The sequence below is a fragment of the Camarhynchus parvulus genome, chromosome 5 (assembly GCF_901933205.1).
Source record: "Camarhynchus parvulus chromosome 5, STF_HiC, whole genome shotgun sequence".
Taxonomy (NCBI): Eukaryota; Metazoa; Chordata; class Aves; order Passeriformes; family Thraupidae; genus Camarhynchus; species Camarhynchus parvulus.
The window spans coordinates 39,168,480-39,192,483 of record NC_044575.1 but is presented as its reverse complement, the minus strand read 5'-3'; the positions used below and the strand labels follow the sequence as shown (position 1 = coordinate 39,192,483).

At 40.6% G+C, this 24,004-nt stretch overlaps 1 protein-coding gene across 9 annotated transcripts in view; it reads right to left on the bottom strand.

The window, feature by feature from the left end:
• TTLL5 (tubulin tyrosine ligase like 5) overlaps positions 1–24,004 on the bottom strand; it is a 124,182-nt gene that overhangs the window by 3,883 nt on the left and 96,295 nt on the right. For 5 of the 9 annotated variants that reach the window (XM_030948878.1, XM_030948877.1, XM_030948883.1 and 2 more), the window contains 4 exons: positions 20,914–21,088; positions 13,503–13,723; positions 6,316–6,401; positions 5,227–5,524 (listed from right to left, as the gene is read on the bottom strand). In XM_030948878.1, the coding sequence (XP_030804738.1) occupies positions 5,472–5,524; positions 6,316–6,401; positions 13,503–13,723; positions 20,914–21,088 (535 nt within the window). In that variant the 3' untranslated portion in view covers positions 5,227–5,471. Of the gene's footprint in view, positions 1–5,226; positions 5,525–6,315; positions 6,402–13,502; positions 13,724–20,913; positions 21,089–24,004 lie in introns of those variants that run through there. The other 4 variants (XM_030948880.1, XM_030948881.1, XR_004060748.1 and 1 more) reach the window with 4 other exon arrangements.

Below are 24,004 nucleotides of genomic sequence, written 5' to 3'. Positions count from 1 at the left end.
TTTGCTCATTGTTAGTCATAAGAGAATGGTTCCCTGTCCCTCCAAAGAGTACTAAGAAATGGGGTAATAAGAAAGCCTCTTTACCATGCTCCTTTCCCTTCAGGCCCATCTGGTACTAGAGGCTTGTGTGTCACTAGCTGACATGGGACTGACTGATCAAGTAAAGAAGGGAGTGAAATTATTTTTACTCCCTTCCTGTGTGCTCTCTTCATAAAACTGTGGAAGTCAGTACGGTAAGAGAGAAATTATTCAGGATGTTTCTGTGATGCATTAAGAAAACAATGGCTTTAGGAAGATAACTATAAGAACAAATGTGCAACTAAATATCCTCCATTGTAACTGATTCTTTGCCCTCCCAAAAAGGGAGGCACAATAGTAGGATTCAACTCAAGCCCAGCTTTCCGAAGTATGATAAAAGGGACTAATTCTGTTTCTCAATGATCCTTTCTCTGCATGGAGACAGCATTACAGAGAGATACTGACAGAGCTGCTGTTAGCAAAGACTACATGCAGGGCGAGAGTCTGCACCAGAAAAGTTTGATGCAAAATGCTGGATATCACACAGGAGCTCCCTCTTCAATGATCCACCCAGAGCTTCTCAGCCAGACAGGTGGTTCTGAAAGGATTTATGTGGAAGAGCTCATCATGAGTCCATTCCTGGACTAGGATAAGTAATGAAGCGACATCAAAAGTTTCTCTTTTGTGTCATAAGATACCTTGTGCCTGGGTCTTCAAAGCAGTCTGAGGTAGAGGTTACTTGAGGTGCCCATTTGAAGGTCATCTTTTGAACTGAAGACCATTTGTGCAGTCAGTCACAGCAACAACACAGAGAACCAGGAGGGTGGCAAATGAAGACTGGAATTAACAGGATTACTGAGAAGGAGGAAGTGTACCAGCAATGTGCTGCGTAGAAACCTGAGTGATTTCTATTCCCAGCTGCTCCTGATGAAGGATTTGGACAGTGTGGTGAGACCAGCTGAAATCATAGTCAAGGTTCCTCCTGGGAACGTGGTAACAACATAAAAATAAACACATTGGTGTTCAACAATCTGCTGCTTTCCAAGGCTGCAGGGAACCTGGCAGAAGCTGAGGAAGTCTGGACAAGGCTGGGCAGCTGGGAATTCCACCCCACTGTAACAAATGGCTGGAAGACTGACACAGGCCATGCACAGTGGTAACAGTGCATATTACATCCCATCCCCACCCTTTATGCTCCAAGAGAGTTGAGACATTCTCATTGATAAAAGAATCTCCAAATTCCACATGGTTTTTTTTTGGTTTGTTTAGATCTGGCAAAAAATATGAAGTAATTGTATGTGTCTTGTTTATATGCCTGCTGTGTTTACTTGCCCTTTTTTCCCTGGACCAGGACAATTTAGAAGCTTGTACATTTGCACACCTGCTAAAGGAATCTAAAGAGGCTGCATTTCAAGAATAATGTTCAAGCTGTGGGTAGGCAACAGTCAGTCAAGACTTAGCACCTCCAATGCTAACTCTTATTTCAGGTCTCCAATAACAAGACATATACCAATATGAACTTGTTTTGAAGGTCCATACAATAATCTTGGATAAAAAAAAAAACTTCAGAAATAGACAGTCTACTTGTAGATTTTCTGTAAAATGAAAAAAATCTAGAGCATGCTAGATGGTGAGAAGAGTGAGTACAAAAGTGCTCGTTACTGTCACTGGTTTACAAGCAGGCTCCATTCACTGCTCCACACTGGACCACACTGCTTACAGACCCATCATATTTGGATGGCATTCAGACACTGCTCTCCACCTTAGCCTAAAGAAGGATATCACTAGAAAATTAAGAACAGCAGCCTGTCTTCTACATGGATTAGATCCAAACCATTTTATTAATCCCCATATTCTTCTAGTCTCTTTGCAGTTCAGGATGCAGTTTTAAGCCCTTACAGATGATAACACACTTTATTTCAAAGAGTTGCATACTTTATGGACTTGGCATTCATGCAGATACAGGGGCAGGTGAATGTCTAAAATAAACAGACAACTGTTCATCACCCTGCAACCCAGCACAGCTACAGAACTGAGAATCATGGGAAATATAATCCAGTCTATACCAACTAGCTCAAGAAGTTTCATCCTAGTTTCAGACTGAGTTTTGACACTCACTTTCTGCCTCAAGTATTCTCCAGAGAACTAAAATACAAATAAATTAGTTTTGGGCTCATGTTTTCAACCAGACTAGGTAGACATCCAAGACTTTGCATGAATTAGCAGTCTTCACTGTCAAACTTGAAATGCATATTATTAATTTTGACCTCTAATTCTTATGGGTTTTTTTCTCCTCCCAGCAGATACAGTGGAAAAGTTATGTGGACACTAGTAATATAAACATCAGCACAATAAAACTGCATTACTGTTAATCAGTCTGATAAAGGAAAGATTAAGGTCCTGTCAAGTTTGGAGCCATCAAGTCTTGCACAGTTTTAACGATTCATGTTAGTAATTATATAGTTTATTAGTACCTTATGTTTTTGTCATAGCAAAACAGAACCTCAGAGGTGTTCTGTCTTCTGAAGCTTTTAAAATAAAAATGTCACAAACTCTAAAGAAGCTGGCAGCAAATGAAGGACTAAAGCCTAAAGAATACAGGTGTCATTCATACAGCAACTCAACAGTTGCTGTTAACCTTTGCATATCAAACCAAACCAAATAAAATCAACTTGAGCATCTACTCTACAGCTGCACTGAGGGGTTAACTATACTTTCAGACTGTTCCTATCTCCAGACTCTTGCAGACAAGAGTCCAATTCAGGAACAGAGAAGCTGCTTGGGACTATGCTGCTATATTTTCATAAAGTGCTCTTCATCCTCTGGTCTCCCCAAAACCTCCTCTGTGTTAGTATTTTCAAAAATGAAAAACAATCAATAGAAACAATTTCGAATTTTGAGAACGACACATAACTACAAAAATTCGTTGGTATTTCTTGCCAGCTTGTTCAAAAGCTAAATTCTGGTGGAAAAATGACTTTTTTTTTCTAGACCTTCACTTTCTGGAGAAAACAAATTCACACACTATTTATCTAATGCCACTAGAGAAGAAAGGAAAATAAACCAGCAAAACATGGCAAAATGCCTCCATACATCTTATATTCCTAAAATATATAGTAAAACAAAAATGACCAGCCTGACCATCATCTGAAGTCAAGCACAGCCCCCATATACCAAGCACAGGTTCCTAAAGACAAACTGGACCTGAACAAAGAGCTACAGTACTTATCTTAGCTGTTACTCAGCAAGCTATACTCTGAAGAAGACTTTGAAAAGAGAACCGGTTCCTTAATTCAAAATCACCCTCCTTCAATAATACTAACTGAATTGCTGAATTCCACAAAACAGGAAACAATCAATGTCATGCTGAGGGACCCTCAAAGTAACACAGAATAAAAAAAGCAATGTGATAATGGCTCTATTTTCAGAAACCCACTAGCAGCTGGGTCTTCAGTGAAAACTCAGGTCACAGCAATTTAAATGTTCCCTAGAGGTAGTAATTCTTAGTATTTCTTTATGAGAATAAACCCTGCTAAACTTCCACAAATTTTGCTAAGAACCTGTCTCTTCAGACACTGCAAATAACCCCCATTTGCTATCTTTCAAATTTAGATTCCTGTCTGTATAGAGTCATGAGGCTCTCTGCCTTCTCTCTCATTACACCAGTGACAGACATCTCCCACAACTTCTGCCTCTGTGAAATTAGGATGAGGCTACTTTCATTGTAGTGATGGTTTGTTTCAGGATCCTGAGCTACCTTGCAGAAATGCTGACTTTTATTTTCCCTTTTATTTCAAAGGATCTGTTCTCAAGAGCCTGAGCCAACTGCACAACAGTGTCTACAGCTGCTACTTTACAGTTGCAGCACTAACCATTAGTGAACTGTCTTCTGGACAGTCTAGTTAAAAGTTTCCATACTGCCCGATTCTCTCTTCCATTGAGCAACATCCTGGCTTGAGGTAAGATCACTCGTGACACTTTTATGCTTCTTCACAGAGCCCCATAACTATTCTCAGATGGGCTGTTAGAGCAGAAGGCCTATTCAAGCTTCTCAAGACATTTCTGATCATCTGTGTGTATGTGTTTATACACAGGTTCTGCCTCGTTCCTCTTTTATATCTGCAGTTTTTCACAGCCTTCTATCTTTAAATGCTTGCAGTTTATTCTGTGATTTGCTTTATGACTTGTGTGTCCAACCTCTCCAGTTGGTATCTAAGATACTAAATACATGTGAAACAGTAACCCCAAGTAAACTGCTGCTGAGGGGAAATTGGGGCCCTAGTGTAAGCAATGAATGGAGAGAGTGAAGAAGAAAAACATCTGTTCCTGCAGCAAGGACTACTACTGCAGAGTAGTTTCTGAGACACAAACTGGGCACAACAGCCTCTGACACATACCAGTAGCTTGGTGCAAAGCTGAAGAAAATATCATTCCCCAGTTTCAAAGAACAAACATTTTGCTCTAGTTAGTTTAATCACGGTAACATTTAGCCCTGTTCTTGGAGCTATGGGTCTCTTTCAGCAGCAGGAAGCTTTGAGTGACCCACCCACCATGGCTGTACGAGCCTACCCCTAGCCAAACCTGGGTTTTACCTAAGCCCTGATACTCTCAGTTAAATAGCAGCCTAACCCTTTTTTCAGCTTCAGAGAGGGTAGTTTAGCACAATGCAGCTAGACCAGTTCTACAGAAGGAAACATGAGCTGAAGTTCTCAATTCTCACTGGATTACAAGTATTCACAGAGGAGTGACTACCCTGAATTTCACAGTTGTTATCTAGCCTCTATTATTCCTCCAACTCTGTCTGTTGCATACCATCGTTAATACTATCATCCATCTTCATGCACGTATTGTGTAGGTATTCACAGAAGTGGGCAAGGACAGCAAAATGCTACCTACAGTTATCATGGACACACATAACAGTATCCAGAGGAGATGGAAAGATACTCTTGGAAACGTTAAAATTACAGGGTGACAACTGTAATAGTACTCTTGAAAATGTGAAAAAGAAGGCAGAATCCAGCACACAAACACCTTCACGTTAGTCCACTCAACAAACCATTTTGTCAATATATTGAGAACTTCATTTTTACATTTACTTCTAAATTTAACCTGGCTTTATATACTGTACTAAAAACTTAAATTGCACTATACAGTAGACCAAAACTTTTGATTCAGCTATACACATAATATAGGGTTGACATAATTCTTTGTTTGGATAATGCCATTATATGCCAGAGTACACTGTCATGTTACAGGGTACCATAGGGTATTTTATACTGACTGTGGCCATTCATCCTATAAAATTTCTGGTAGGATAACTGGAGTTTTTGGCAGGTGGTAAAGTGTGGGAGGCAATTTGGAACTGTATGTTAAGCGCATTAGCTGAATGTTTGTGCTAGAGGATCAGAAAAAAAAATCACTGACATAAATAAAGGAAATGTCATATTTTAATTTCAGAGATAAATATCCAAGAGATGAACCCCTCCACAAACTTTTCTTTCAGCCTCTGAAAACATAGAGATCACTGCATTAGTGACATTAAAGTCATGTTTTCACAATTCCATTTCAAAACAGAAGATCAGAAACATATTTTTTCAGAGCATTCTGGAACATAATGTGTCCACATATTCCATAACACGATCACAAATTACTGTGAGCCCCAGGTCGTATGGGTTTACAACACTATTCTCTACCAGCCAATAGGTCTGCAAAAATGACTGGGTCTTCATTTGCTGAGAACTTATCAGCAGATAAACCTGTTTGAATTAATTAGCCTCTAGGGAAAGACAAAGATTTGATTCTGCAACTCTCAGTGATTTTCTATCAGATACTTTCACCTCTACTACTTGACTTCATTATGCAGATGATTCACAAGTCTCAGCTATGTCTTTCTGCACTAAGAGCTTTTCTGCAAGACCAAAGAAAAATGTAAAGTATGTCCTGGCCCTTTATTACAGGCCAAGCTTAAACAAGAGGGTATCTTGAGCCAAGTCTAAAGCAGAAAGGAACCACTTGAGCCAAGGTGGGTTTTTTTTCCCTCCCCAGCCATATTTTAAGGGGGTCTTCCAATTCTATGAAACTCAGCCTATGCTCCCTTCTGTTTAGTCTTTTTAATCCCAGGGGGTATAAATTCCCTGCACAGCTGAACCCAGACTGTTACCTAGGAACCACTACATGTAGAAAAAGCAGCTGTGTTTCTTCTTGTTGATAAGCTTTTTCCCTGCCAGTTCTTGAAAAAGATGAAAGCATCCCAGCATACCCACCCCCACTTTCATGATCTTTGGCACTGTCATTCACCTGTTGAACATGTCCCTGGCTCACAGGGTGCAGCACTGTGAAGGCTGTTCTGGAATCCATTCAGTTGCTTTTCAGTGGAGGTCAACCTAAGAGGTAAAATCATAAAATTAGACAGAGGTAAGTGATATAGCAAGGAAGAATGAAAGTCTCAAACAAGAAAAATGAGAATTCCCCTAGTTTACATAATCTCACTGGGACTGTAACCATGAAGCTGTGCCTGAATGTGGTACAAAAAAGGCAGTGATAGCAACTGACTCCAAAAAGCAGAGCAAGACAAATGAACAGTCAAGCCACCAGGGAAACTTTCATGTGGCTAAAACACTTAATTGTCTCATATGCCTTGGAAGCTGATTCTGGAGAATAAAGAAGATAGTAAATGGTCTTGGACCACCAACATACACTGTAACTAGTAATGCTGTGGTCATCTTAGTCCAATGATTTGAACTAAAGTGATTAAGCAACTGTTGCACAGAAATGCACATGCTGTCAAAACATACTAGATTCAAGAGTTAAGTCTTTGCATCTTGCCTCAGCAGAGAGAGCTCATTTAGCCAAGATTTCTCACTTATCTTGCAAACTGAGATACATGGGATGCATCTAATTTTCAGTAATCCAGTGCCATTCCTCAAGCAGATATCCTATGCAAATCCTTCTGCATTGATCTCAGTACCTGAGTTACAGCAAAACTATACTCTGTAGACTACAACTGCACTTGGACTCAGAAAGATTCATTACCAAACTGAGACCATCTACTCCTGCAGAAAAACTGGGTATACTCACAAGAGAAGGGCAAGCTATACAGCTGCAAGCATCTATTCTGTCCTTAAAAATCTATACGATTATCCTTTTATTCCTGATTTGTTCTCTCCTCCCTTATTCTTCCTTGCTGTTCTTTCTGGCCCAACTTATTTCTGATCACTACAGACTTTTCTGCGAGTACACTCATCTCTGCCAGAGTCCTTCAATCCTTCAGCTCTGCAGTGTTACAGTTGCTGTCAGCTCTTCCCCTGAAGAGCATCATGATCTCCAATCCCTGTGGGATGCCCTGACAACTGACTGTTACTCTCTCTTTAAATTGTAATTCACTGTTTAAACAAGTGCAGTTTCTATGGTTTTATCTGAAACCTTTTGCTTCCAAATTTCAAGGTCAGCAAGTTGCCAGAAACCAGGTGTTTCTGACAGCTAAAAGGTCTGTGAGGGACTCCTGCATTTTATTTCAGCTGGATTTCAGTGAAATGAATTGGAGTATACACATGAAGGGAGAGGGTGCAGATACATTTGCATACCACAACCCCTTACTTCAGTCAGTCTTAATTAGAAATGCTATTGTGAAATGTGGTGCCTGTTTCTGTGTTTATTGTCTCCTGGAGAGAATTTTGGATCTGTATTTATGTTTTTCATTGTTTTGGTTTTTTTGTTTTTTTTTTTTCCTGATATTGCATGGTCCTTCTGGAAGCTGAGAATCTAAATGGATCTTTATGCTTCTTACATAGTGGTTCCATGCTCATAATTAGCTTGCCCCCTTGGTTAACACAGCACAACTGGCAGCCAAATTCAGCTCACCCTTCTGTAAGTGGAATGCAAGACTAGTAGTTGAAAAAGTAATCAAGAATGCCAGCAAGTACAATAACAATATAAAAGGAAACAGTCATTCTTCTACCTTATTGTTCAGAGAATTTCTTTATCTCTACAGACTTGCCCTTCTTCTCTGCCTACCCACAACACGGGGTACCTTGATTCTTACAGTTTCAACAGTCACCTCATTCTGAGAGCTCATTCTCAGCTCTGCTCCTGGGATCTCCCATCCAGTTAAGATCACTTCCTCATAGTCTCTGTGCTGTCCTGATGAAAGCTTCAGTGCCAGAACATATTCACTGTTTAAACTGAGGTAATCCCTTTCCACTTTCTTCCTCCTTGGGTTGGCTGAAATCCTACTGCTTTTTCTCAGTTTCCTAATGTCAATGTCTCTGTTGTTTTTGCTTCCACTTCTCCAGTGTAATCCATTGTTATGTTCTCCATTTCTTATTCAATATTAATAAAAACAGTCCCAACTGTCCCCTCCATTTAAATATCTATTATTGCTCTTTTCTATCTCCTATTTGGCTAACTCCTCCTCAAAACTGATACTTGGCTTCCTTAATTTAGGTACTAGACTAGCATTCAGCTGCCCAGCCTTGGACTGCAAATTCTGTTCCACAGGTGAAAGATATTTTTTTGACTGAATTTTGAACACCTTTGTTTTAATAACTTATTTCTGGGATTCATCTAAAGGTCCACTGGAACATTTCTACAGATTCATCTAAAGGTCCACTGGAACCAGACTGATCTGACACTAACACACTCACACCACAAAAAGCCCAGATTTGACAAGAGGACAGCAGCAGATGTAAAGACCCAGAGCCAGGGAAGCTTGTTCCTCTTTGTTCTTGGATGGGGTACCCTGCATGTGTATCTGTGTGTATGATCTGAGGCTAGCCAAGGGCTACGAGCTACAGGTCTAGTGAGCCCAGCTGTGTCAGGGTGTTAAATCAAGGCATGTCTCTCAGATGCACTGCTTTTACTGCCAAAAATGTCTGAGGGTCAGGCAGCCTGATTAACCCAGATATTCGGGAGCTGAAAAAACAAGTGTGCTGCAGTACAGCAGCAGCAAAACAGTCAAAGGGGTTCCAGTAACTGTCAGATGGGTGTTCTGCTGCCTGTCCTCTTATCAGTGGGCACTCAGTTTCTGTGTGTGATGTACCTAGCTCACTAAAGAAATTTCACACATGGGCAATACAGGATACAAAACAGAGCCATAGTGTTTTACAGGGCCTCACTCTGTGATCATCATCTGCTTTTGGCACATTTGCTAGGCTTGGCCAGTGGATCCTAGAAAAGCTGGCTACTTCTGTGTCCAACTGCAGTCAGAACTCCTCCCCACTCTGGGATGGATTTCCTGAACCCTAGAGAAATGGATCCCCTCTTACCCTATTTCTGTACTAGTTGCAATAGAGAAGAACTTTGGCTCTTCTACTGCTGGCACCATGTAAAACAAAAGAGCACACAGAAAGACTTTTGTTCTGTGGTGGTGGGACTTGAAAGGAATATTTATTTTGAAAGGCTTCCTGAATAGAGTTATGACATTTACAGAGATGTTCAGTACAAGAAATTATGCCATGCTGATCAATATCCCCAACAGTTTGTAATGTTCCAATCTACTACTGGTAAACTTGGTGAGCTTGGTCTCTCTCTGACAACATCTTGAACAATATGCTCCTTTTCCCCACCTAGCATTTCCTCTCTTTATATACAGTGGTCTAATATTGACAGATCAATTTTTCTAAGATGTTTTCTTTGACTGCTGATTCTGTTCACACGTTGTTCAAAGCCTTACTCTTCTTGACACTGTCACAGAGAGAAGGTTTCTGAGAAGTTACTATGTGAATGATAGCACAGAAATGTGTATTTATTACAACTTAGGCATTCCTAAAAGCAGAAAGATTTTTCATCTACCACCAGTTCACTCTTGTGAACAGTTGAGCAAATATATTTTTCTACTTTGCATGCTGTCATCTGTAATGTGAAGACTGTATAACCCTAAATATTGCTTCCAGGGAACATCTGCTTCATTCCATTGCTTATAAATACTGTATCTGTGATCTCTATCTCAAAATATCAGCAGGTCTCTTCATGGTTCATAGAACCACTACCTGACAAAAGTAGTGGCAACATGAGCAGTGGGAAAGACCCAGTCTGACTCTGGGAAAGAAAAAAGAGTTTGTTGCATCAGCTGTTCAAAAACTATCTATTGGTGATACAAGCACATTTGATCAAAACTATAGAGCCCTGTGAGACCATTTTATGGCACTGTATTTCAGCACAGAGCTGCATACTAAATAATTTCTCCCAGTTAGTCTTTTTCCACATCTTAATACGGGCCCCAGTTTTCCACTCTGTTAGTTTAAGCAAGGAGTCCGCTTTGGACACAACCCATTATAAAGTCAACCTACCACCTTCTACAAAAACAAGAGAAGCCAGGAACTGAAAAGACAAAACTGAATTGTCTGGCTGCTCCATTACTTTTTTCCTTTATGTTTCAACCAGGAAAGCGTCCAAGTTACTAGACAGTTTTTGAATTAGTCAGTAATGTTCATCTTTAGCATCTCATTCTGTTAGTAGTTGAGTTTTCTACTTGTTTCTTCCTTTTCTGGAAGCCACATGTGCTGGCTGGGAGAGAATTGATAATGCATGCAAGGAGGAGATAGGTCAAAGAGACAAAGCTGATTTTAGTTTTGTCATCACAGTCCTGGGATGGATTCTAGAAACAACTTCAAAAAGATGATCTTTATTAAGATGTGAAACAAAAGCCAGGCAGTGCAAGAGCAAACAGAAATAAAGTCTGGTAATAAAATAAATATTACAGTAATAAAATAAATATTACAGAAATATATGGGGGGAGAAAGAGACATGAGAGCTTTAACAACAGAATAGGATTAGTTTCATGGAGTCTCGTGTAAATAATACATAGCCCTGAGATCCTCTTTGAGGAAAGATATCAGAAAAACAGCCAAGAAGTATTAGGGAGTGAGAGAAGGCAGCAAATCAAAAGTGACCTGACAGACAAATGAAGCAGCCAAAAAGATGTTATGGAGAGGGATATTTGCCATGTCATAACCTAAGGACATGGTAGTCTCACCGGAAAAGTACACTTTTGGGTGTCACAGCCCAAGCACTCTGACAAACTGAAGAAAATACAGTAAATTCAAGACAATTAAGGACTTGGCAAGTAGAACTACTATCTGACGTTAACATACCTCAACAAGTCTAAGCGAAATTAGGTTACTCCAAGAAGTAAAAGAATATTCAAAAGATGGAAAGTATTTACATGAGAAAGTGTTTTGGGTTCAGGAAGGAGGAACAAGGTACAACAGGATGAAACAAAGGAAAAAGTCAGAAAAGAATTCAAAAGAAAAATTCAGCACATCAGGAGAAACTAGGTGATTAAAAGGTTGTCTAGATTCCTAAATAGATTTTTATAGCACACAAAGTTTCTACCACTAGACTTTTTTGAAAGCAGACTACACTGTGTCTGAAAATACTCTGTACAAATTATGATAGGAATTGTAGAAAACAGGCTGAAGCACGTAGGACATCTTTTCCTCTAGTCCATGTTCCTTTGACACAGAGGCTTTTCTCCATTCACTCTCCTCTGTAGATGTGTATCTGGTCTTTTCCTGACAACAATGAATGGATTAAATTAGTCTGAGACAAAGCAGTTTTTAAACGATCAGCTCTCAGTGTGCTGGAACTACAGCTAGGCACTGTTGTTTTCCATGTAAGTGAAAAAATGTTACTGCAAGATCCCATGAATGGCAAGAATGGGTTTGGAGCCTTGTGCTGGAGACTGAAAGGCAACTTGGAAAATATTTCCGGAGCGGCTCCTTGCAGCCTTCAATACTTGGATTCGTTTTCTGAAATTCTGAAGAAATCTTTTGCTTTTTTTCCCCCTTCTGTGCATTTTTGGTGCTGAACTTTTTCCGGTTTTCCCACACTCCTGCCTGTCACAGAGCAGAAACCACAAAAATGCAGCAAAGTAAAGTCTGTCCAAGGAGCTGCAATTCCATCTCACAAGGATAAACATTTCCTTTGCCAAGAAGTGAGCACAGCACACCGGCATCTTCAAATACACATCCCTGCTGCCCAGCAGAGAAACCCACTGACATAGCCTGTCACCTGTACTAACAAGAGCCACCCAACATGAAAGAAATCAGATAGCAAAGCCACCAGAGCATACCTGACAGACCTGGTGCTCACATCTGCATTTGCTGAGCTGACAAAATTTATTAACATCTTGTTTTCTTTTTAAATAGTTTTGGGGGATTAACTCGGTGTGCTATCTCTTAAGATAGCAAGAGTACAGGCAGCAAATACACAAACTTCCCCAAAGCAGTTCTGTCCAAGTTCCTTAAATATGCCTTGTGGTTCCAGATTTGATTCACACACAGTGACTGCATCTTCATGAGGTGTCTTTCATCAGTAACATAAAACTAAAACTTCTCTCTTTAAGCAGGAAGTGAAAACAGAATCAGGAAACCTCACAGGAGCTTGCTCTGAAAGCTTTACAACTCTTCTGGCTGTAGAGTAAGTACAAGGAAGGAAGTTATGAAATCAATTTTTCAGGATGAAACAAGTCTGAGGATATATGAGGAAAAACCTGATGAAGGATTTAGACTAAAGCAGTTCTGCCATTTAACAGGAGATAAGCAGAGAGTTGAGGAGGGTAAAAACCCAGAAGTCTTGCTCACATTTTCTCATAATGCACAAAAGAGAAGACATATCAAGAAATGGAAAGGAAGTTAACTTATAATCAGTAAGCAAAGTTTCACAGGGAATATTTTTGTTTGTTTCTAAAGATAGCATCTGTTTTTAAAGATAACTGTCAAATCCATCCACTTACCTTAGAATAGCAAGCATTATTTAACTAAAAACTTACTGAAAGCAAAAAGAAGGATTTCTATAGTTAATGAGAAAAGCTATCATTACATCAGGCACAAAATAAGCATTTCAAATGAAATAAACACTTATGCTTAAAGGCCTAAATCCAACATGGTGTGTTAAATTTATGGGAAAACTTGGCTCAAGGGCAGACTATCTTGTTAAAGGTATTGAATTGCTTTGTTGTTTTGTTTTGGTTTTTTGGGGGGTTTTGGGGTTTTTTTGGCACCCTCTTCTAGATTCTAGCCCCCATCAAAGATTAGACAGAGGGAGTGACTTAAGTGCCTAAACATAGATGTACCTTAATTGGAGCTCTCAAGTTCTTTGAGACATCTGCATGGGACTGACAGATACAACACAAGAACTTCAGAAGACCTGTACTCATCTGGAAGAGCAGCTGAAAGTCAGGTGGAATAGCCCTGGGCATCCAAAATGCCACTAGCAGCCTGTATTTACATTACTGAATGACAGTTTCCGTATCCTTACCTTTGTATACTGTTAAAGTTACCTTCCATACCCCTATGAAACACACAACTGCAGCACAGTGCAATGCTTATTTCAGTACAGACACCTCAGATTATTCTGAGATTTATCCTGCACAGCACAGCCAAAAAGATCTGTCAGAGTCAGATGTACACAGTTTCTTCTCCAATATTAATTTTATCGGGAACCAGTGCCAACTCCCTATTGTGGACGGAAGAGATAAAACTTACTTGGACATCCTCTGGGCTGCAGCCTTTCTGATCACTGCCTGTCTGTGGTTTGTTGGAGGCTTTGGAACCAGCTGAGGAGCTGTACTCTGGGATGGCATCACTTTGTGCAAACTGGCTGCCTTCTGGATACTAGAAGTGGCATTTGATGTCTTGCGGGCATCAGAGCCAGCTGGCATAGATATATGACTGGTGCTGGACTGTGAGAAGTTGGCAAAAACAGCCTGGGTAAAAAAAGAAAAAAATCCCATAGTAATTGGTGATTACCTCTGCGAACACTGCTGAGAATGCTGATGGAGATGGGTGACACTTTTGTGAGGGACAGTATCTGCCTGGTGAAGGCAACCTGAGGGCTCCAGGGAAAGTCCCACACATAAAGAGTTAAGTTGTTATGTCAGTGAATTTTATGCCCTTGGAAACCAGGACTAGCTTCTAGGAAGGCAGACAACCTCACTACTGCCACAGAATTCTACTATTCCGGATTAAAAAACAGGAGGCCCAATACTCAATCTAATCATGCAGTGGGCTTCCATCCACAAAAAAGTAAATACTTGGGTACACTGACTTTCTGTATTACCTTGCTAATTTATTCTTTATGTGGGAGGTAGGATTGAGACACAGTTCTAGGAAAGAGAAAGGTTATGGGGAAGATGATACAATGCTACTTATTTTGTCTAACTGTGTAGGTGCTTGGAGTAATAGAAAAGCTCTAGGGTACCTTCTTCTGAAAAGGGAACTTTAACTCCACCACCGACAAAAAGGAAATCCCCAGTAATATGAGGGAACAGAAAATATTTCTATTCCTATAGCATGTGGGAGAGTAAGCTTGTTGGAGATGTGACACTGGGAACAAAAGGATCTGCATGTTATGAGACACTGGAGAACTGAGCTATGGCCTGGCAAAGCAGGGAGTGGAGAATATTTCCTCTATGGGAGCTCTGCAGACTGCTAAACTCTCTTCAGAAAGGAGCAACCTACTGGGAGCTCTGCTTTGTCTTTCCTCGAAGTCAGCTGGATTCCCAGAACAGAGGCAATACCATAACCTTGTAATTTGGCATCTAGAGGTCAGTGATAGGAGATAAGGGGAAGAGCTGAGCCCTCTGTGTGACCCTGGGAACAATGCCCTTCACTGAGTTTGTCCTCAGTTTCTCCTCGAGTGGAAAATACACAAAGCCACAGCAAATGAGCTCCAGGCTCCAGAGCAAACCACAGTCTGAGAGCTGGCTGAGTCTCAGCACACAGACAGGAAAAGCCCCTCTCCCCCGCAATTCTCTGGCAAATGGCAGAGCAGTGCTGTGTGGGAAGGCGTTTCTGACAGGTAGAGCTCTAGGGAGAGAAGGAAGTGCAGGAGCCAAAACAGGCCTGTTTCCTAACTAGAGCTCACTGACAAGACACCCTCGGGCTCCCAATCCTTCTTAACCTCTCCCTTCCCTGAAGCTCTACCTTGATTGCAGCTTCCAGATTCTCAATAAGGAAGCTAGTGCAGTAGTCTGGAAAATAGCAGTCACACCCCACCTCTCCCCAGAAAAACAAACTACAATGGAACTTGGAACTTAGTCTCTTGCATCTCAGAACCTGACACATCGTAGGGTTGGGACGGAGACCCTCAAGTCACTGCACTCACTTCTTATTCAGCAGTGACATTTCACTGTGAAATGATATTATCCATATTTCCTAGAAGTTATTTTGATATTATGCATTTTTCCTGGAAGTTCTTTTTCTTGTTACCAAAATCACTAAAATCCTGAAGTTCACCACACATACAGTCATAACCCTTTGTTTGTGTTAATATGCGCTGGCAAGGAGACCCATGACTCTGAAGAAACAGCAAGCATGGATCTCTAACGAAGCCTGATCAGCAAAAACTGTTGAAACCTGCCTAAAGAAAGGTCATGGATATTTTTCTTGGGGGTTAGACTTCTGAAAATGCCTTTGTCTCCATACTGTGCTGAGATTCTGGCTGTCTTCCAGGCAAGGATGGAGAGACTGGAAGCTGACAAGGACCACAGCTTCTGGATTCAGCTACAAAGTATACTGCCCTGCTGTGAACTCCATGGGGACAGGACAGGAAACCAGGAGAAGCTTCTGTGCAAATAAAGAGGACAGTTGGGGAGAGCAGAGCCCGACCACACAAAGGAAGGGTTGGGAAGCTTTCAGCACATCCAAAACATAGGAGACAGACCTTATCACTCATGATTCTGAAGACTAAGGGTCTAGAGAAAGCAGAAGCCTAGACAAACCCTGACAGATCCTGAATCATGTAGCAGTCTACAACTATTGCCGCTTCAAGAGAAAAACTTTCAATTACATTCCCAGGCTGGCAGATTTAACTTGATGTTGAGGAGACATTTGCTATCCTAACAAGTCTCTAGGGCTACAAATCTGAAAAATACTAAAAAAGCTGTAAGACATTTTAGCTAAAATTTCTGTAAATTATTAGTGAGTTAATTCTGGCACACAATTTTCTGGGGAGGAGGAACAGCATTAACCCTGTCTTGCCCATGAAGAAAGCACTGACAGAAAGTATTTTTCCCTACATCACAGACTGAAGCAATATATTTCTTGTTTCAACATCTACAACACCATACACAACGTATTCCTTCTACAAAAAAAAGGAAAATTTTTAATTAGAAAATCTCACTGTGTACACCTTGTCAGTAAGGACAATGAACATCTAAGAGTATTAGTCAGTAGCAGCTAAGTTGGGACTGTTAGTGATTAAAAGCAGAGGTAGTTCAGTACTTTAAAGAAAAGCAGATATATTAATGGTCTTCAAAAACAGAAAGAATGTTCCTGGCCCTTACCATCCCTGTACCTAACACCCATCCCTACCACAGTAATGGAACAAATTTTGCAAGCAAAAACACGTTCACTGTGTGACCAGAGGAGGCAATGAAGCTCATTTCCTGCAAATCTGCCTTACAGTATCTAATATAAAGCATACCCCAAATTATGCCTCCCTTCATAGGTCTGGGCATTCTTGTGTTGGATTATGTGCCGTCTAATTAGGAGTGGTCTCATAATGAAGCCATTGCCTTAATGGGAACAGTAGTCAAACCCCCTTCCCAGATATATGGCTCTTGATTTTAATGTAATTTGTATGAAACATTGCTGTGAGATTTCTATCCCCCAGTCATTTGCATTCAATTGGATCAGCAAATCTGAAAAAGATGAGAGACTCAGCAGTGTATGAGAACTGACAGACAGATGCACACACACATGTATTGCATAAAGATCCGTGCAGCTAGTTCCAAATCCCTGACACTGCAAACTGAGATGTTTATAAGCAATAAACAATAAAGAGATTCTAAGTTTAAAAAAGAAAAAGTAAACCAAATAAAACACAACCAACCACTTTTAGAAAAGCAGTTGTGTTTCAGATAACATTGCAAAAATACAGAGAATTAAGAGCCTTGGAAGACCTTTCCAGTCATATAAATTGTTTAGTGGAAATTATTTTGAACACATACTAATGCATTCAGTTAAATCAGTTTGGATACAACGGTCAGTTGAACTGAAAATTCACAAAGTGGCAATAAAGAGCAGGCTCAAAATGTACTATTAACTACCACAGTGTTAAACTGCACTAAGAAGAGTATCTTGAGGTCTTAAAGAAGAAGAAGCATATGGTATGCACAGACTGTCCTGAATCATGTCCTCTTTGGTAAATTCTTCAGAGCAAGAAAAAAATATACTTTATTCAGTTGACTTGGTGCCTTCTGTTTTTTTTTTCTCTTGGTCCTGCTAGCTCTCTGGGGCAAGGATTGGGCTATATCATTGTATTGGAAAGATAGTTAATACAGCTGGGTGTTACCATAATTCTAATAATAGTGACAGGATCAGAAACATGGGGACAAAATTTCAGCTGGTATAAATCAGCTCAGACTACTGCTTTTAGAATGGTTGTTCTGTTTTGCTTACACTGAGACTTTGACTCATCAGTATCACAAGACTCAAATAGGAAAAATGGCAGTTAGCACATTTAGTGGGAAAACGATCTGAGGGAAAAAGCTGCAAAACAAGAATGAACAAGGAAAGGAGGGAAGGAAAAGAGATACTGCAAATCTGACAGTAGTTCAATATACAACAGTTTAGAAAACAGTTTAATGATGAGGCTGCATTCAAAGATGCCCTGTATCCTCAAGCAGCAATAATATAGTTCTAGGAACACTAGGAATATTATTCACAGTACTCAGCATTTCCAGTCATATCTAAATAAATGATAAGTATGTCAGGAGGGAATCAGAAATATTGAAAAGACAAAAGTTTGCTGAACTTCATAAAATGAGGAATATTTCAGAGGAGATACAATTTTTAAATGACTGAGAGGAGAATTATTTAATATTAACTCAGCCTAATCTTCTACAGCATAAAACCTACTTAAACTTGTGATTGAAACTGTGATCACGTAACTGCCCACACAACTCATTAACATGATTCATGTCTTACTTAACAGGAGCCTTTTTGATGTAAGCAGGACTGACAGGGATCATTCCACCATACAATTGTACTTCCCTTGTTTTAATTTAGCTTTTTTCCCATGTGAAATGTTTGGCATAAAATTTTAAATCCAGTAGATGCTAGGCTAAGCAGACAGAACATAGCCACACAAAGAAGGAACCTCCCTAACAGCTAATGGCATCTTTCCAGTACAGGAAACAATTAGAGAATAAACAATGATGGTATATTAACTGTCTTGCCAACTGCAGCAGTGATAATAACATCTAGGTCATAACATGTCACATGAAGTCTCCTTTAAACATTAAAAATACTGCTATAAGCCTGTTTTTCTTGTCTTTTGGTTTGACTTTGTTAATTCTTGTTTAATTCTTGTTCCTTGGTTTTACTGATATCTGATTTAAGCTTCTTGTCTCTACTTTCAAACTCTTCCCCTTCCTATTTTTGTTCACCTTTCTCAAGGTCTGTACTCTGTCTGTTCCTGGTCCATATCACTCCACCTATTTGTTTGTTAGATTCTCATCCAGCCAGTTTGGTCCAAGCAATCAAGTACCTATTCTGCAATCAAAGGTCTATTCCTACCATACTACACTGTGTGAACTAGCTTCTGCATACAATGAGTGAAATTTGTTTGTTAGAATTTCTCTTCCTCCACCCACACAGTATTTGATATTCTACAGATTATTAAATGCCTGGAAAAATCATCATCATTCTTATGCGTCTGGAAAGTGTTCAACCAAGAGTGGGTGCTGCAACAAAGCACACAACAAGCCTTCATGTTAACACACATGATAAAATAGATCTACTGCCTGGTAAATGGAGGGATTCTTATGACACAAATACTTGACTAAAAAAGCCATACTTTCCAGTGCATCCATCTCATCTCCAACATACTGAGCTGGTTAATGTACAGGAGAAGCATTTGCTGTGTTATTAATCATGGTGCTTCTGTTACTTGACCACATATGTGCAGTCACACATGTAACTAGTCCCTTTGCCAGAGACAGAAGGAAAGACTGGCACCTAGTCATGTTGCATGGTCCTGCCACACTCAGGGTGGAGCTCAAGATATACTCATTAACAGATGTACTTCAGCTACTGACAAATGGCTAGGCTGCCTTCTAACCATAACAAGAACCTGAACAAACAGATTAAACAGTCTCAGGGATATCCTGCATGCATTTCCCAAAGTAGACAGATGATGACACTCTTTCAAGTGACAGGCCTTCAGTTTTGGGGGTATGTTTCTTCTGCTGAGGGGAGACTGACAAATTTGAATGTAACAGGCAAGACAACAAAGGATGATGTAGATCTCAATTCATGGAAAGGAAGAGAACAAAACAGCAGGCAATGGGAGATAGGTAACATAGGTGACACTAACAAGGAAATGTAGTAAAGCCATGCAGGCTGGGATAAGCTACATGAACTCTGCCTAAAAGGGGAGGACAAATGAGGATCAGCATGAAAGGGTGGTGCAGAAGTCAAAGCAGTGTGAATGGGAAGATGTAGGTCAGAAAATGCATAAGCAGCGGAAAAGAGAAGGCAGTTCTTATAAAGGCCAAGTTAAAGGACTAAAGTCTGAGAAGCTAACTAGCAAAAAGATCAGTGATAGAAAGCTAGAGAGGGTGCAAGGGAAGGCAAGGGTAGTGTCATGACTGGCAGGGTGGGCATCAGAGGATTGATGCAACTGTCATTGGAAGAGGAGGGGTGGCTGGCTCCATACAATGTCTTGACAGGAAGTGTCCAAGAGACAATCATTTTAAGATGACATTTTATTCATGACAAAGTCTGAAGGCCCCCATGTTCAGCAAGTATTTTTTCCTCAGTAACATCAAATTCAGTGCAGCCTAAGTCCTGCAGCATGGCAATAGCCTCAACACAGCAACTCAAAAATGCTTGGCTCAGAAGGAGAAGGGAGGGAGAGAAAGGAGGGGGGACGTTGTGGGGGTGAGAGGAGGTTTAACAAAGAATCATTTTAACAGAAACTCCTGAGTAATGGCTCTGCCCCAGGCCAAGAATAACATCAGCTCAATGTCAGCAGTTAGAAGTGGGCTCAGCCAGGCCCCATGGCCAGCTCCAACCTCCTCACAGGCACAAGCCAGTTTATGGCTCTTTCCTGAACTTGTGAGCAGCCACATCTGCCCACCCAGAGCCCAGTGGACAGAGAAGAAAGTGAGTGAGAGCAAGAAGACTGTAGGTGAGAGAAGCTGAGGGTGGTAACTACATGGTTAAGTAAGTGCCCTGAAAGAAGGAGAGCAAGGAGCAAAAAGCAGAAGGGCCTCTCTTTCAAGATACTCCCAGAAAAGGATTACTCCCAATTTGCCTATAATCTATTCCCAAGGGCCCTGACTAATGACTCATCTGCTTCACAGGAGGGAGAGTGGGTGTCCAGACCTCCATGTGTTAGGTCTGTTCATGGGAGTCCAGTCATGCCAGACTGCTAACAAACTGCTCCTTGCTACTGGAGACCAAGTTGTTTTGAATGAAGGTTTGATCACCCAAAGGCTTCCTTCCTTTTAGCAGGGAAGCATTTTGAACATCACCCAGAATACATTGCTCTCTCTCTCTCTCTCTTCATAATAACAAAGGAAAGTAACAAGTGTATCAACTAAGTCATTAAAACCTTGAAAGCTTCCCCCAGCAGAATGAAAATGCCATTCCACATGCAGTGGTACACCTTTGGCACCTAGGAATCATCCTGAACATCAATAATACCAGCCCTTTCTTATATATTCTCCAGCTCTTAAGATGCCAACATAATGGAAGAAGCTATTGGGAACCACAGTATCAAAATGCTATCAAAATCACTGCAGGTAACACTGGTTTTGTTGCAACCCACTTTAAGAGCTACTTCCTTGACAAAATCTCTGCCACCCGTACTGTCTTCTGAGTTTGCTTCCACATCTAAGACTCAGTCAGCATTGCTGCATCCCAGGCAGGAATTTTTCTTAGTTACCCGTTGCCGTACTTGGTTTTGCTCCCCCAGCTGTCTTGACTGAAGTTTCTGCTGCTGAAGCTGCTGCACAGCAAATTGAAGCTGATAGCTGGGATGTGCCACAGGACCCCGCGTCACCTTGTAAACGCTGTTCTCCATCTCTCCTTCCAAGGCAAAATGATGATTCTCTGGAGCCCTGGGGAAAGAAGAGACACCATGTTTTCACTACTCTGCATATAAAGACTCCTGTCTATAAGGCACTGCTGCTTCAAACAAATCTCTTCATATTTAGCCAGCTATGAATTTGTATTACATGGCTTTAGCAAGCACAACACCTGCTAGAGGTGTCACGTGCCAACTGCTTCCTGCTAAGCACTTTCTTGAATACAGGCTGGGACTATATTACTAGACATTCTCTTGAGGAGAAAAAAGGAAAGGAGAATAAAAACTCTAAACGAACATTTCTGTGACTGATTAGTATTGAAGACAGGCAGAATAGCAGCAAGGAAAAAAGCTGATTCCCATCCCTAATGAGATAACTATTTATTTAGATTTGTAGAGGCTTTAATACAGTAACACAAGGCTTACACTAAGCACATCCACGAAGCAGTGACAACGGAATAGAAACAGACATGAAGTTCAACATCCAGAGAGGATAAAGAACCGGTTGGTTAAAGTTGGAACTAGGATACATACTGACTCTGTGCAGTTACAATCCAAAAGGCTTGGGGGGAATGAGATAGACTCTTTTCTTTCAGCCTCAGAGAAATGTCAGCTTTTCTTAGAGAACAAAAGGCCTCCTGCAAAGAGACAGGAGCTCTTGCAGCCCAGGCTTACATGGTAGGAGTTCAGCTGTGGCCTGCAACATGATAAGTACCAACAGAAGCTCACTAGCTTGCTTTGATGTTTGTAAGCCCTGGAGAAAAGGCAGCACCAACACACTTCTACACAAGGCTGAGGGGCTTTGCAAGGAGCAGGTGGCTCTCAGGACTGACAGGACCACGAGGTGTCCTGAAGAGGCTCCAGAAGCCCAGCAATTCACGCATTCTCTGCTCACACCACAGATGTTGTATGACCCGCTGAATCCTGATGCTCTGGCTAATATAACCTTCAAGCCTCAACGCCTGAACTTCCCAAGTGTCTGTTGATCTCTGACATGTTTCTTTCAGCCACTCCTTCCAAATATTTCCTTTGGATTCCCAGGGCAGGCTTCCCTTGTATTTCCTATCTACATCATACATAACAGGGACGTAAAAGATAATTGGTGTCTTTCATGCCATGGTTTGGAGTGTAGGTCATGGTTTTGACAAGGGAGCTCACTGCAATCTCTTTGCCTCAGGAACCTATCACAACTTACAACCTAGACTCTTTAAACACATCTCAGCTTGCCTTGAATGTGTTGCTCCTTCCCTCAAAACCTTTGTCATTGCAAACCCTTAAAACATACAGAAATAAGAGAATTCATTCAAGCACTCTTTAAGCTATTTATTCAAGTTATATTATTCATTCTAGAAACTAATAGCTGTTCCAACTCCTCCCATATCTAAATCCAGCTCAGAACCTGCAATGCATAAAATTCATCCTTTGATCCAGAAGAATGCTTAAGAAGCTCAGGACTGAGTGATAACTTCTAAAATATAACAGCGAAGACAAAATGGAGGAGACACAACTGATACGAACAACTCCACTAAAACTGGACCTGCCAATAGCCAGATTTTGTGGCACAGAGATAATGTGCAGTGACTGCAGTCTGCAGTACTATGTGGGCCACTATCTACATAGCAACATTTTAGTAACACTTCCCTGAGTTTAATTTCTTCTGTTTTGAGGTATCTAGCAAAGGATTAACTTATGCAATTACAAATACTTAATTCTGACTTATTAAAAATGCACCAAGATTGCTGCCTTTCTGCAATCTCTGCCCAATTCTATGAACTCTCAAATTCTCTCACTGGATTTCTAACTTACTTTAATTCACTTTTGCAGTTTCAACCAATATACACTGGACATAGTATTGCCCAGGTAAACTTGGCTTACATTACCCAGGAAAACTGTTGCAACTACACTATTAAACCTTTAGGAAGAACAAAATTTTAAAACAGCAAACAAAAGCACATAACGTTGGCTAAGATTTTCTTGTGGCACAATATTGTACACAGCCCCCTGCAGTTCCAATACCTTCTCTCCATATGACACAACAAAACAACACGTACTTTTTTTCTAGACACTATATTGAAAACACTATTGCTTGCCTAAGCAGATTTTATCCTCCTGGCCTGCAGAATCTTTCTTCTGTTGGTTTCTATGAGTTTTCCTTATTTACAGACAGAAATCAAAGTAAATGCATTATTCTGCATTTATGCATTATGTTGCAAAACATAGCTTCAACCTTCTATAATATAAACATACAATACTTGACAACAGCAAGCCAGTGTATTTGCCAGTCTTGGGATCGCTTTCATAAAGAGATACTTCATCTGCAGTTTTGTTAAGTCCCCACATAACATGTCATCAAGTGCTGATATTACATCTAAGGTGATGTTTGCCCTGGTACAGAAGAGGCTTAGGATCTGAGACTCAATACTCTGCTGCCAGAGACAGGCTCCAGCTCTCAGTCTATTTGCCACACTCACGGGAATGCATCACGGAGCATCTCCTATCCTCAGTCTCTCCTGCTGGGTGATTTATTACAGCATGACAACACCTCTGCATCCTGAAGCAGAAATTAGTTCTGCCTAAGGAAATTACAACTGGTTCAGCACCATAATGAAGGCTGCATGCAAAACAGCAGTAGAGGACCTCACACCTTAAAGAGTTCACTTGTTAAGGAGACTGTATAAATACCCCAAACTGAATTAAAAGCTTTCTCAAAACTTACACTGTTTCAGGCAAAGCCAAAAATAACCAGAAAAAGCCTCCACACCCCTAATGGAAATTAGAATTGTAGAGTCAGTACTCCCAGACCTGCTTGTTTTCAATTCAGGATTATTGCTTGAACACTAATGATTGAATATTCATTTCTTCACATGTACAGACAACAGATTTAGGCACAGATGCACACACATGCAAATGGGAAACAGAAATTCCTGACTGTGCCACCAGAAAAGATTTG